General features: G+C 46.0%; 1 protein-coding gene and 1 long non-coding RNA gene across 2 annotated transcripts in view; one reads left to right on the top strand and one right to left on the bottom strand.

Moving 5' to 3' along the window:
- Positions 1-181: 181 nt before the first annotated feature.
- LOC116640250 lies at positions 182-6,503 on the bottom strand. Its single transcript, XR_004301005.1, has 3 exons — positions 5,949-6,503; positions 5,266-5,328; positions 182-4,941 (listed from the first exon to the last, which is right to left on the bottom strand). It is a non-coding gene; the product is annotated as an uncharacterized LOC116640250 (long non-coding RNA).
- The window catches only part of RORA (RAR related orphan receptor A), a 704,001-nt gene continuing 695,128 nt past the window's right edge, over positions 5,272-14,144 (top strand). Inside the window, exon 1 of the mRNA XM_032417115.1 lies at positions 5,272-5,511. Within this exon, the coding sequence (XP_032273006.1) occupies positions 5,346-5,511 (166 nt within the window). The 5' untranslated portion in view covers positions 5,272-5,345. The remainder of the gene's footprint in view (positions 5,512-14,144) is intronic.

Below are 14,144 nucleotides of genomic sequence, written 5' to 3'. Positions count from 1 at the left end.
GAGAAACAGAGAGCACAAGCAGAGGGAGCGTCAGGCAGAGGGAGAAGCAGACTTCATCCCAGGACCCTGGGATCATGACCTGAGCCACAGTTAGACACCTAACTGTCTGAGCCACCCAGTTGTCCCCAGTAGCCAGATTTTTTTAAAGTTAAAAGAGATGAAATTAACTTGAGCAGAATATTTTATTTAACCCGATAGATGCAAACTATTGTCATTTCAACATGCAATCAATATAAAACTATTAATGAGACACGACATTTTTGTGTACTGTCTTCGAACTCTAACGTTGGTTTTAATACATATCATATAGTTCAGTTTGGATTAGCCACATTCCAAGTACTCACTAGCCACTTGTAGCTAGTGGTTACTGTACTGGACAGGGCAGTTGTATACAGTATTTTATTAAATCCTCTAAGATGACTAAGAATAATAGCAAAATTTTGAGTGGCAAGCATTCCAGAAGAACATCTCATCTACCCTCCTAACAACCTTCATCTGTAGATGAGGAAACGGACCTAGACTTCTCCTCTGTGGCAGGGCTGGGTCTGGAATTCCTGCTCTGAGGCTACCAGGTCAGGCCACTGATTAACTGGGTGGTCTTGAGCAAGGCAGTTCTCTGCATTTTAGTTCTCTCTTTCACAAAATGGGAAGAGAGTTGCACTGGATCAGCCAGAGTAAATCTTCCTCCTTATTTCCTGGCATCTGGCGAGCCTGGCTCTCCTGTTCCCATCCATGAGGACCTCAGGTTTACAGGCTTCCTTCTCTGATCTGAACAGCGGGCTCTTCCTAGCCCAGACTTCGCTGGCTGGGCCTGGCCGGACTCTGTACCTACAAACCTTGCAGCAGGATGAAGTCCCTCCCATACCCCAAAGCAGTGCGGCGTTTTCATTTGAGTTTCTTCTACTTCCCGCAGAGAGTTCAGCTTCAGCTTCTTGATGCTTTTTTGAAAGAAAAGAAACTTGTCGTCTGGGCACTCGGTTTTAATTTTGTCTTCTTTGTTCTTAGGCATGTTGTAGAAAGCTCCCCTCTCCCAAGGATATTCTACTATATATTTCCATAATTTTCCTGCTCTCCCTCTCCACAAAATGCAAAGAAAATAACTGTCAACTTTTTTGCATATATAAATTTTAACAGCCCATACATGTCAACTGATCTTTTATCCAGGAAGGAAAGGCTTAGTTCAAGTGATTGAAAGTTGAAATGCTTAGGTTTTCATTCTCATTGTGTAACAGAGCACTGTGTGGACATGCTACGTTATGATTAGTTTATCAATTCCATTCCCCAAATCCACTAACTCTAATGAGTGCCTACTATGTGCAAGGGCAGAGTCCCTATTTTCAAGGAATGTATCTTTTACCAGGAAGAGTAAGGCAAATGTTCAACCAAGGACAGCACAAAGTAGATAAAGTGTGCCAAGTGCCTTAAAAGGGGTGCAAAGTACAGTTGACCCTTGACCAACACAGGTTTCAACAGCATGGGTCCACTTATCTGTGGATTTTTTTTTTATATAAATATAGTACAGCACTCTAAATGTATTTTCTCTTCCTTATGATTTTCTTAACGACATTTTCTTTTCTCTAGCTTACTTTATTCCAAGAACAGTGTATGAAGCATAGACAAATTAAATGTGAATTGACCGTTTATGTTATCAGTAAGGCTGCCAGTGAACAGTAGGCTATTAGTGACGTTTTGGGGGGAGTCAAAAGTTATACGTGGATTTTCGACTGCACGGTGGGTCAGTGCCCCTAACCCTTGTGTTGTTCAAGGGTCAACGGTACTAAGTTCAAATATTTGGTTTGGGGTAAATCAGAGAAGGTTCCACAGAAGAGTTGCCTTTCAGAATGGACCTTGATAGGTAGGGTTTCAGTAAACAGAGAGGGCAAGAAGAGCATTTGGGGAGAAGAGGCATAGGCAATTGTCCCTGTCTCCCGCACTACAAGCAGGAAGAAGCGTAGGAGGCAGCACGTGGCTTGGTCTGAGGATTACACAGGGATTGCAGGGATTATGTAAGGATGTAAGGCAGTTTGGCAAACTCTGCATGAGTGTCACACTCCCAATCCTCCACCCATGGGAGACGGCATTAATTAATCACAGCCCACACCTTTCCAACCAACCTCAGGAGTTCCTTCATGAGATAGATCGATTTGCCATCCCTGGTGCAGGAGTGTGGAGGTAAGTGAGGTAGAGCCTTGAATACCGTGTTGACTAGTTAGTAGTTAATTGGATAGGCAATGGGGAGCCATTAAAGTCTTGTAAGCAGGGGAGTGACATGGTGGGAAATGAGAGCTGTAGTTCGGGGTAATTAACTTGGTAGTGTTATTTGGGATGGATTAGAATGGTTATAAGACTGAAGGCCAGTTATTTGGAAGGTTACTGGAATGGTGTAGGTGAGCAATAATGTCTGGAACTGGAGTGGTGGCTGTGGAAAGAAGGGACACAGGTCACAGAGGTAGAATTTAAAGCACTTGGCAAGTACGTGAAGATGTGGAGAGCTAGGGCCAGTGGTGAGAAAGAGGAGTCAAAGCTCACTCAGAGGTTCCCAGGAATTACCTTGGAATAAGAGAAAACAAACCAGTGTTACCATCAAGAGGGGAGCGTGGGATTGGCCAGGAGGGAGGGAAGAGTCTTGGAGAATTTGGGGAGGGAGAGAACAGTCTGCAAAAAAATGGATTTAGGTTTATCTCTTCTACAAAGCATAGATTTTCTAAGCCATCGTCTGTCAGAGAACTCAGTAGTGCAAAGTAAAATAACCATTTTTAAGCAAACACTATTGCCCTTTGTCAATGAGCAGAGCCTAAGGAAGGCTTCCATCTTTCCAAATATTTGAAAAATTGTTAAGCTTTAATTAGTAAGCAGGCAAGGGGCATGAGGGAAGTAAAATATATAAACCTAATCACTGTGCTTTCCAGGTTTCAAATGCTTCCCCAATCCGGGTAATTTACACTTTAGTAACAATGACTGACAGTCAAGGAATGTATCTAACTCACTTTTATTTTTCCCTTGGGGAAAGCACTTTCGGTCCCAATTGTTTTAAGTTGCAGAAGCAGTAATTGTTTTAGAGAGTTAGGAGGAATGGCTTTTTGGAGCTGGAATTTACTGCTGAAGGGAATATGGATTCTATCTTAATTGACTAAGGTCACTAGGGCCATTTCCAGGAAGGTCTTTCCAGGGTGAACAAATACCAGCTTAGAGAACAGCAAAGGAACCAGCTGAAGGCTCAGGGGAATAGACTTAACCAGAAAAATGTTAATGAGTTGCTACTGGTACCTAAAAAGGAGCCAGGGATATGTTTTGAGCCACTTGTATCCCAAATAGAATTATTGGTGAAATTTAATATGAAAAATTGTTTTAAAATATTTTAAAATAAATATGGAGCAGTGGATATATTTTGAGATATTCACTTCCCCAGAGGCACTCGCTTATTTATTAAACTGTGCACTTTGATATATTTGTTTACTTAGAAAAGTCAAGAGTGACAAGCTAGGTCAATTGTATCAAGAACATTATTAACAGGCTAACCAATTGTAAATGGTGTGAAGGCTGTTCTGGAAATCTGTGCTTTGATGTATGGGGAAACCCACACATCTGATTTGGGATGGAGGAGACAATCGTGGCTTTGTTTGTAGGCGCCAACAGACAGGCTAAAGCCAGGGATCCTTGCAGAGACTGGATTAAGGTATCAGAACCGTTCACATCTCATTTACATCACTCCGAAGAGTGGACCACAGGTTTTGCTGATTTAACACACAGACCATGGCAAATAGCATTGTGTATTTGAAATCAGACCAAGATCAGTAACAGTAACCCAAACCATGTGTGAAGTTTGGCATATAGAGGTTCCTCTTAAGCAATTATCTAACTAGGTCCCCCCCCACCTTATTTTTAAAAAGCCTTTTTCCAAACCAGGAAGGTAGAAAAAGCAAAATGTTCCCTACTTCTTTCTCTCATCCCAACCCCCTAAATACACATATTTATGCCACCTTCTGGTATATAATAATATTTTTTATCGTCAAAATTTGTGAGCTTTCTGAAAGGAAGGTGGGGGTGTGTGTTAAAAATGTACTGATTTCATCAGTGTCTGGGCAGGCAAAAAGAACTGGTGAATTGAGTATTGAGGCAGAGAAGTCAGGCTACTACCACCTGAATGGTTTCCACTCATTCAATTTGTATTGTCCCTTCATATTGGAGCTTGGGGTCAAGGTAATACTGATGCAATTCTCTACTTTCCTTGGATTTCATTAAACACCTACTGTGTGATGGGTATGTTTCAATGGAAGGGAGGTGCAGAATGATGTCTACAATGATGTGACTTATTAGGAGCTGTTAATTATCTGAATTCTATCATCCAGACATTATTAATGTCTCTTCAGTATATCTTTTATGGATGAGACTGTACATTTAATAGCAAAATGACCAGTGGATATTGACAATTAGCAGCCACACAGGAACTAGATGCAGTGTGGCATATTTCAACCAGCTTAGATAGTCGTCAACCAAACAGGCCAAAGTTTTCTTCAGTAGAAACTGCCCTGCCAAGTGGTTTCTGGATCCTTCTCAGAGGAAACAGCAAAGCGGCTGAAAGCCACCTCTTTCAACCACACCAGAAATTGGCTGTCCATGGCGATTCTAGACCCAAAATCTGTTTTAGACACAGATGTATCAAACTAAGTCTGGAAACCCACTGGACGTCCCATCCCGAAGTAAGAAGTGCCACGTCCCCCCATCCTCCTCCTTCCTTGGGGTGTCGGCCCAGGTCGAATTCCTTTTTATTTTCTCCTCAGTCCTGGGGTGGGCTGGCAGGGAGCTACCTGCGATTCCCCACCGTGGATGATCGCATTTGTCTCTTCTCACGCCGCCTGCAGATGGGGACGAGTTCTGTTCCCGAGAGAGTCTCAGAAGTAGGCACGGAATCATCTCGCTGATCTTAATTTTGTCCCTGGGCTGGGCAAAGGGGAGGATCAGGGCAAGAGAGCCTCTCCCCTCCTGCCTCCCCCACCCCCCCAATTGGCAGCCAGTCGGTGGCTCTCGGTCTGGGGTCTGGAGGGTGGGGAATGTGGGTGTGGGGGCCGGCTGGAGAAGCTCTCGCTAGCGCTGCCTGTGGCCAGACCCGCCTCCCAACCCCTCTCGGGCGCACACATACGTCCACCCAGACACACTCCGCGCGCTCCCTCGCGCTCTCGCTCGCCCGCCGCCGCCGCCTGCTCTCTCCCTCCTGCTCTCCCTGGTCTCTTTCTCCCCCCTCTTTTTTTTTTTTTTTTTTGGTACCATAGAGTTGCTCTGAAAACAGAAGATAGAGGGAGTCTCGGAGCTCGCCATCTCCAGCGATCTCTACATTGGGAAAAAACATGGAGTCAGCTCCGGCAGCCCCCGACCCCGCCGCCAGCGAGCCGGGCAGCAGCGGCGCGGACGCGGCCGCCGGCGCCAGGGAGACCCCGCTGAACCAGGAATCCGCCCGCAAGAGCGAGCCGCCCGCCCCGGTGCGCAGACAGAGCTATTCCAGCACCAGCAGAGGTAGGAGGCTGCGAGAGGGGCTGAGGAGGGGGCGGCGGGAGCCCGGGAGCGGAGCGGGGGCCGGCCGGGAGCGGGCGCCCGGAGCGCGGGGTCCGGGGCCGCGCGCGAGCCTGCAGCGGCGCCCCGAGCCCGGAGAGCCCCCCTCCCCTCCCCCCTCCGCCCCCCAGAAATGTTGCAAACTTTTGCAGCCCGTTCTCGGGTTGCGGGAGGAGAGGGGGGCGGGGGAGGCGGCAGGAGGGTTGACAGCCGGCGGGCTCAGCCCCTGGCTTTGATTTTTCTGCAAAGAGAGGAGGAGAGCCGCGTAGCCCAAATTAAATACGTTCCCCCAAAACACGGAGAACCCGAGAGTGGGGGCCCGGGAAAGAAACTTTTAAAGCGGCAGTGTCCTTTTAAGAAGGAAAAAAAATTCGTTTATGGCCACCCTCCTCCCGCTTTACCTTTTCTCCTCTTGACAGTTTCGGCCCCGGCTGCCTCAGACAGGGTGTGTTTTCGGTCCCCCGCAGAGCTGAGGGGGTGCGGGATGAGTGAGCGACCTGGGAAGCCCCGGGGGGTGGCGAGGGGGCGCTCCTGGATCAGGGGGCGACGTGGGCACCTTCTCTGGAACACGGCGGTGGGTTTGGGATTTGGAGGAAGGGCTCCATGGAGGAAGGGGGGTGCGGGCGCGTGAGGCGCTCGCCAAGTTGTCTGGCGGGCGCGGCGAGGGGAGATCCGCAAGTTTGCAGACCCGGGGTTCGCAGCCCGGCGCCCAGGCTGGCGGGGGGCGTGTGCGCGCTAGCGCGCGGAGGGCGGTGGTGCTGTGGGGCGCTCCACGCGCATTCGGAGTGAGCGTCTGCAAAAGCAAACAAGCAGGAACAGAAAGCTCGAAATGCACCCAAACTTATTTCTGCCCTGGGAATCCTTCCCTCTCTGAGGTTCAAGCGTTTCTGCAAGAACCTGGGAATGGTCAGCGAGAGTTGAATGCTGGTTGGATAGTGCGAGAGATGTCCCCCCCCCCCCCCCCCCCCGGGGCTTTTTTTTCACTTCATTTTGGGGCGTATGTGCGGGGAGGGGGGGCGGGGGACTCCATTGCCCCCTCCTTGCTTTTTCCTAGTTAAAGTCGAGTGTTGGGGAAAGCTCACTCTCTCTCTTTCTTAAAGGTGTCGGAAGCTGATGTGGGGGTTTTTCTTGGAGGTGGGGGATTATTTATTTGATTGCGCCTGGAGTTTGCAAAGAACAGGAGGAAGCTACGGCTTTAATTACTGTTGTAAATAATGTATAAATCACGCCTGTCACTCCGGAGGAAGCAGGCTAACGCGAGCAGCCCAAGGGCTGGGGATCAGGAGGATCTCCAGCCCGGGCTTGGGCACTGGCCCAGCGCGCCCCCTCCTCTTGCCACTCGGCTTCTGGCGGCGATTGGGGAGGGCTGGAGAGAGGCAAGTGGGGGCCCGGGAGCCGCTCCCTTCCTCTCGATGTTATAGTTGGAGGTAGGAATATGGCTGATCATGTGCTGGCTGTTTTACAGTATTCCTCTCTCCCCCCGCCCCCCCTTAGCCACACCCCCTGTCCGGGAGCTTTCCCATTCACGGAATTCGAGTACAGTAAAAGCCATCAGGATGACACACACGAAAAACATTTAATTAAAGGCGATTTCCGAGGAGTGAACATGCCGAACCGCGGTTTCAGCGGGAGGGGGGGGTGCAGCAAGGGCCGGGAAGGGAGGGAGGGGGATCAGGGCTGGGGGCCGGGTCCTGCCGCCAGCTCGGTGAGTTTGTGTGTGGAGAGCTTTTGGCTGCAAAGAGTATATTTAGACCCTGAGACGGTGGATTTGGAATGCGAGCGGGTTATGTAACAGGGTTAATCAGAAACACTGGAGAAAATCCCCTTCATGTGTTTCTGAGTTTTTTTTTTTTAAAGGGGGGGACATAGTATATAGGAAGCCACACTAATTTCTGATTTGTGCTGTCACCCCCTCCCCCCTTAACCTCGCCCTCCCGTGTGTTATTAGCATCTTCAGGTGTCATTCTTGCCAGAAGGTGTTCTTGCGAGAGATCACGGTGGCAGGCTGCAGAACCGACTAACAAATCCGTAACTTGCTGTTCTTGCAAATTATATAAGGCTGGGGCATTCAGTACCACTAGCCCCCTAGGCTTAGCAAAAAGGGGAGAGGGGCAAAGTAGGGGTGGGATGCATCCTGCACAGCTGACCTGTTGACCTTTGTCCCCTTGCCCCCTAGAAGGTCACCCTCCACTCACTCTTCTTTGAACCAACCCCCTTGTCCATCTCTCCAGAGATTTACTAGGGGGAGGGAGAAGAGGTAAGGCCCAAACCCTCAACTCACATCCTGCACGCAGGCACTAGGTTATATAACAGTCTGAATGGAAAAAGGAAGGTCAGAGATGGAGGCATCCTTTAGCGAACACAGCAGTAGTAATAGCTTCCAGAAATTATGTGCATTTGCAGACTTTAACCTCAGATGTAGTGTCTGCTCCTCAGGGATCCCAGTCTTTGTGTGTGTGACCTAGGGAGAAGAAGAATGTGTAAGTATGCCTGGTAGATGAGAGTGATTTGAAAATGGGAAATGTTTGGGTTTTCAGATGATGTAATGGAGTTGGCAGAATATGCAAGTCGGCTCCCAGAGTGTAAGCAGCAAGAAAATTGGAGCTGGCATCCAGTATTAATGTTGCATAAATTACAATATCGGAAAGAAATTAACCTACACACTAGGTGATTACGCCTTTTTAATACTTAAAACAGAAAGGCACACAACTCAAAAGGAAAAGCAAACATCATCACCTTATAATTAGCATTTTCAACCTCAAGGAGGATTGAATGGAGTTCTTGGCATTGGGTGGCATGGGAAGCTTTTGGATTTGGGAGATGCTTTCCAGAGAGGTAGCAGGGTTAGCCTCCAGCCAGCCAGTGTTTGCAGTCCACAGAAATTGTGGTCTGGATTCTCATGACATTGAGGTGACCTCATGAGACATTACCAGGTAGACTTGAAGCTGTTGCTGAATGCCGAACTCCTGGGAGTCCCCATGTGAACGGGCTTCGTACCCTCGGTGCCTGCGCTTCCAGAATCAGATGTGTGACTTTGTAATCTGAAAGGTGGACCTTCCCCTGTCCTTAAAACTAGCAGGGAATGTTCGCAGTTGTAATGAAACTGCCCCGTTTTCTAGGTGGTACTGATGATGGCTGGTGTCATTCAGTACCATCTTTACAACACAATGAAAGGCAAAAAAGAAAGGCAAGAGGCAACATGGGAAGTAAGAATGAAGCAGGGGAAAAAAAAAACCCACAGCGAATCTTTAATTTTACAAGGCTTTCAGGGACTTCAGGGAGCCATAAGCATTGTGACATAACTGTTGTTAAAAACCCTTTTCCAGAATCTCATTATTATATGCATGCCAGAAGCTTACATATTTCACTTTCCTAAAGTTATCCTCACAGGGCTGTGTGGCCCGCACTTGGTTTGGAACACCAGTGTTACAGGTTGAAGGCTTTTAGGGCAGGCCGACCTAAGGGAAAAATCGAAACCAAAAGATGGGATTAACACTGAAAAGCTCAGTTGGGTTGAGATTGAACCCCCTGGAGGCTCAGCTTAGATTGATTTAAAATCAGTTAACAAGGCCTGTAGTTTATTGGTAGCCCTGAGGACTTCTAGAACCACGTAAACCAAAGTGCTTGGCCTTCACGTCCCCCTTTCTGTTTTGGCTGATTCACTTTCAGGTAGGTGTCCTTCTTGCCTGGTAGTTTATAGCCTTTTCTAGACATTGATTCTCAGATCAACTTTTCTGACACGGACCAGGCTCTCCACAGTGACCAAGTGATGCCCCATAGTTTGAAAGAGCTACTGGCTGACATAAAATCCTTTGCCAGAGGGATGGAATAATTGTTTTTTAAACTAAGGGACTTTAATTTTCCGGTAAATTGCTCATAAAAACATTTATAGTTATACCCTTAAAAAATGTACTGGAATAGTTTTAGAAAATGCATTTGGTGATAGTTATGATAACCTTTCCTGTTGCTTCCCCCCCTTCTTTCTTAAAAAGAATTGGATTATTAATCCAGAAGTCAAATCCTGAGTGGCCAAAAACCGTGTATAGCAGACTCTTTTTATGTTAGCCACCTGCTGGAATTTTCCAGAACCTACCAGCATCATGAGGAGCCTTGGCTTTTTCTAGAAAATGCCTCCATTTCCAAAACTGAAATAGAGAGTCTGCGTGGAAGCCCCCTCCCCTGAGACCCTTAAGCTCATGTTTTCAAGGCAGCAGAGGTGGTGGTGGGGGTCGGGGGTCGGGGGTGCAGCACACACTGCTAGTTCCACACCAGGCTGCTAGGTGGGATTGCAGGGAGGTTCGAGAATATTCATTGTGGTGGTTGTGCCTCCAGGGGAAACGTTCTGAGGATTTGGGGGGACAGCTGAATTGCTTTTGGAAGCAAACCGACCCCTGTCCAGAGCTAACCGTTGGAATGCAAGTGAGACAAGCCCGTGGCTACTTCTCCTTGGCCAACACTCTTGTCACTTCTGACTGGAGATGCACACTTTTCTCCACATGTTCCCATTTTTGCTTCCAGAAAGTTGGGGTGTGTTGTTGGAAGGGCAGACTTGAGTTGGATGTCACTGAAAATTCTGTTTGTGTGGCACAGTCTCTTACGGCGTAGGCCACTTTTTCTGAGAGTGCTGCTCCTCTCTGCCCTCATCCATGGTCTTAGTCTACTTGGTGAATTGTGCTTCTTAGGTTACATATGTACTTACGTGTTTGTAGAAGCAAAATACATAATGACATTTCAGGTGTCTGGGGAAAAATTATAATGTGACTGCCCTTGTGCCAGAGACTAAAATTTTTAGAAAACCCAGCTCTCTTCATATGACATAACCTGCTGCTTAAGCTCTTTGTCTTCCGTGAGCCATTGTTCAGGTACTCTGAGGTAGATGTCGTCCACTCCCTCAGGGAGATTCCTGACCAATCATCCTAGATTAGTGATAGATTTTTCCAGAGCAACAACAGTCTGCTTTGAAAGGCCTTAAGGTACCAGAGTGAACCCCAACCTAGAATGTGGAATATCTTTCTGAATATGAAGACTGTCATCCTCATTGAGAATTTAGGAACAGTCTCTCTCTCTCTCTGTCTCTTTTTCTCTGTATTGTTCTCTCTTCTATCATACAAAGAAATGTTTTGGTTTTTTTGCGGAGGGGAGTGTGTGTGTGTGTGTGTGTGTGTGAGATTCATAATGGGAAGTGTTGGTTTGGAAACGAGCTTTTCAATTTTTCACTCACCTTACTAAACCATATGTTAAGAGAAATAAAAGCGAATCATTTTGAATTAATGCTTTAAAAAAATTCTCCAGATAATCAGTGTTCAAGTCTTGATTAATATACAGTAAATCATGATTTTTCTATAAGAGTGCCAAGGCATTACTGGTGAATTCGTTTTTCTGGCTAACAGTAGATTAACCGGATCTTTCCTTTTTCTCTTTGAATATGTTTCTTTTAAATGTACTGGTCCCCTTTCCTACCCTAGGAAAGAACATGGGGAATGTAATCGAATCTTTCTTTGAGGTTTGAGGATCTTACAGTGCCATAGGGTCACTGTTCTGAGGATGAATTCTGATTGTACATTATAGAACTGTGAATGGGGACAGTGTCAGAGATTGGACTAAATCTGCCCTGATCCCAGCTTGGAAATTGTTTTCTTTCTCTGTTAAATCCTCAATATCAGTATGTTTTGTTATTTGCCTTTCTTGGTCTCTAACTTGCAAGGAGCAAAATGGAAATTCACTTTAATTAGTTGATTCTGGTTAATTGAGGTTTTTACTTTCTAGGAAAATTTCAACCTGAATCTAGAGCCTTAACGCTTTCCCTGCAGTTAACAGAGGATGTAAAATCATGCTTAGATGTTTAGGAAGACTGTTGTATTTACAAGTAAGTTATGTAATGTATTACCATAGCACTATGTAACTTCGCCCCCATGTAATAATGGTAGATAGAAATATCGGCTAATTTTGCCTCTTCCTTAGATATGTTGAGAAGGTATCATAAATCCTAAAAACTAGGAAATTCTAGGGTTGGAGGGAAGACTTTCAAGAATATCAATAAAGAACATTTAAATTCCCCCAAAGGAAATTCTCCTTTAAAGCTTGGGCCTTTGTTCACTGGACCAGTATGGAAGGCATGCCCAGGATGGGCACCATCAGAGGCTGACTTTCTCAGGGCCGTCCCATGTGATTTAATGGTAGTCTGTGGTTATCTTCTGATATCCTTGTTGTCACAGCGTTGCAAATTCATCTTAGGGGTCGTGGTGTTCTTTTGTGACAGCCCAGTTATTATTATTATTATTGTTGTTGTTTTGTTTTTGGTGTAAGGACATCAAGGAAATTGTTTAGAGAAGTCCGTAGAAGAGGGGAATGGAGCGTGATGAGGAATAAATGAGCCACGTCTCGTGGCTTGCTTTTTGCTCCCGCTTTTATGTGCCAACATGAAAAGGAATTACAGGTAACAGTTCCCTTGTGTTGGTGGAAGAACAGTTGTTTTTTGTTTTTTTGCTTTTTTTTTTTTCCTTTCTTCCCCTACCAGATGTTTATGGCCTTCATTGACATGTCATTATTACAGACTGTCTTATCACAGTATGTGCTGTGGCACATTGACAATGGCGTGGCCCTGTGGTTTCCTGGTGATTGTCTCGTCCACAGAACTGAGGCCCTGGTGGCCAGCTGCAGAGCCCTCTCCAGGGTCCACCACCAGTTGAGAGTACAGGTCTCCCACACCCTTGAAGGTGCCGGAGGACTGCAGGCCAGGCCAGGGAGTTTCTGTACCAGCGCTGTTCTCCCCGAAGCTCAGTCAGAGGCTGGAACAGAGTGGGAATGTGTGTGGCATAGAGGATTTATAATCTCCCAGCTTCGAATCATCTCTAGCAATGTTACTGGGCATTTGAGTTTTGGTTGTGAACTATCTGAAAGTTTTTTGAAATAATCAGGAAGTTCCCCCATCCACGAACCGACCATCATAGATGAAACTCGTCTGGGGTGCAAGGAAGGGTGCTACTTAGTACAGGATCCTCAAGCCTGTGAAAGAGGCAGCGCACTGTTAAAAATACCTAGCTTACTTCGGGGGAGGATTTGGCTGAATACTGATGAAGTTTATGAAATATGAATGTAGTGAAGTTGCTGTACGTAAGTGGTAGGCGTGTGTGAAAGAAGTAAGAAGAAATAAAATTGTGTATAAATGACACTCTGAAACTTGATGGAATTGTATACGTGACAGGAATGGTGACGTTTGGGTCCGTGCTTAATGGGGGAAAATAAACTGGCTTAAAAATCTATATGTCAAACTAGATGTGGGGCTAAAAATTACAGAATATAAAATTATTGGACTTATGAGCAAAGAGTGCTACCAAGGATAAATAGGCAGATTGCAAAGGATAGAGGTGAAACAGAATGGGGGGAAAATGAGGGGCCAACACTTGAATTTATAATGAGCTATGGTAATCACTGCTTTAAATAATCCAGACTATTAACTACTGTGCTGCTAGGTAGATAATTAGTTATAGCCAAACAAAAGGCATAAATACGAATTTTAGGTTGTGTGGGAGAAATCCTCTTGATCCCCAAAGCATAAATGCATGTACTGAGAAGCAAAGCTGCACACGATGTAATTTTTTCTGTCTTATCCTGATTAATTGACAGCCAACTGTATGCCTCTTTCCTGAAGGTGACTTTACAATCTCCAGACACAGACATTTCTCTCAGAAGTGGAGTGAAGGAAGGAGAACCACAAGCTAAAGTGTGTTTCACTGGGTGAAGTATTTTGGGGGAGAGATAAGAAGGGTACAGTAGGGGAATGGAACAGTGCATACAGGGATGAAGAATGCCTGTTTGGGGCTGGGGAGTGGGGGCTGTGAACGAGGAAGGGAATCCCTAGAGGGAAGGAGACTTCGGTGCAAAGGAAAATGAAATTAGCATTGACTCTGAAATGGCGGGGAATGTGACTTTCTAATTTTAAATTATCTTTAACAAGGGCAATGAAAAGAGGAAAAGTTGACACTTTGAGAAGTTATGACGAACTTGTCGAGAATGCCAATTGACAAAGGCAGGTAAGGGAATACTTGGAAACACAGAACAAGAACAGTTCTGAAGGGCATGATGATCTGCTTCCTAGTGTGTTAAGGGAATTGGCGGGCATGTTTATTGACTCTTCCAATTAGTTTTAAAGAAACCTGAAGAAATGGACAAAGACGGAGAGAAGACAACCAGATGTGATTCTGCCCTTCCAGAAGCAGAGAGGCTTCTCTCATCCCATGTGATCGATGCCAGTCCTGGGGAAGACTGTCTGTATAGCAGTTAATGGATTTTCAACATACAAATCACAGAAGAAACAAGGGTATATTTAGCAAATCTAAAAACTCTTCAATAAACTGTATTGCTTTTCATTTTCACTGTACAGTCCATGAAGCCAGTGTATGGTAAGAAGGCCGTGGTAAGGATACAGCGTGTACTCCCAGGAACGTTTGTGTGATGGGGATATTATGTCTGAAAGGACAGGGCATCTGGGAGGATGAACTGCCCGTAGCTCTCAATTGTCTGGGTAATGAAGCATTGGAAAGCAAAGGCAAGGGAAACACTTTGATAATCAAAAATGATTCTTCTTTTAGTGATCA

Source organism: Phoca vitulina, unplaced genomic scaffold (genome assembly GCF_004348235.1).
Source record: "Phoca vitulina isolate PV1807 unplaced genomic scaffold, GSC_HSeal_1.0 scaffold20, whole genome shotgun sequence".
NCBI lineage: Eukaryota > Metazoa > Chordata > Mammalia > Carnivora > Phocidae > Phoca > Phoca vitulina.
The sequence above is the reverse complement of the archived record's forward strand: the minus strand, read 5'-3'. Positions and strand labels throughout refer to the sequence as shown.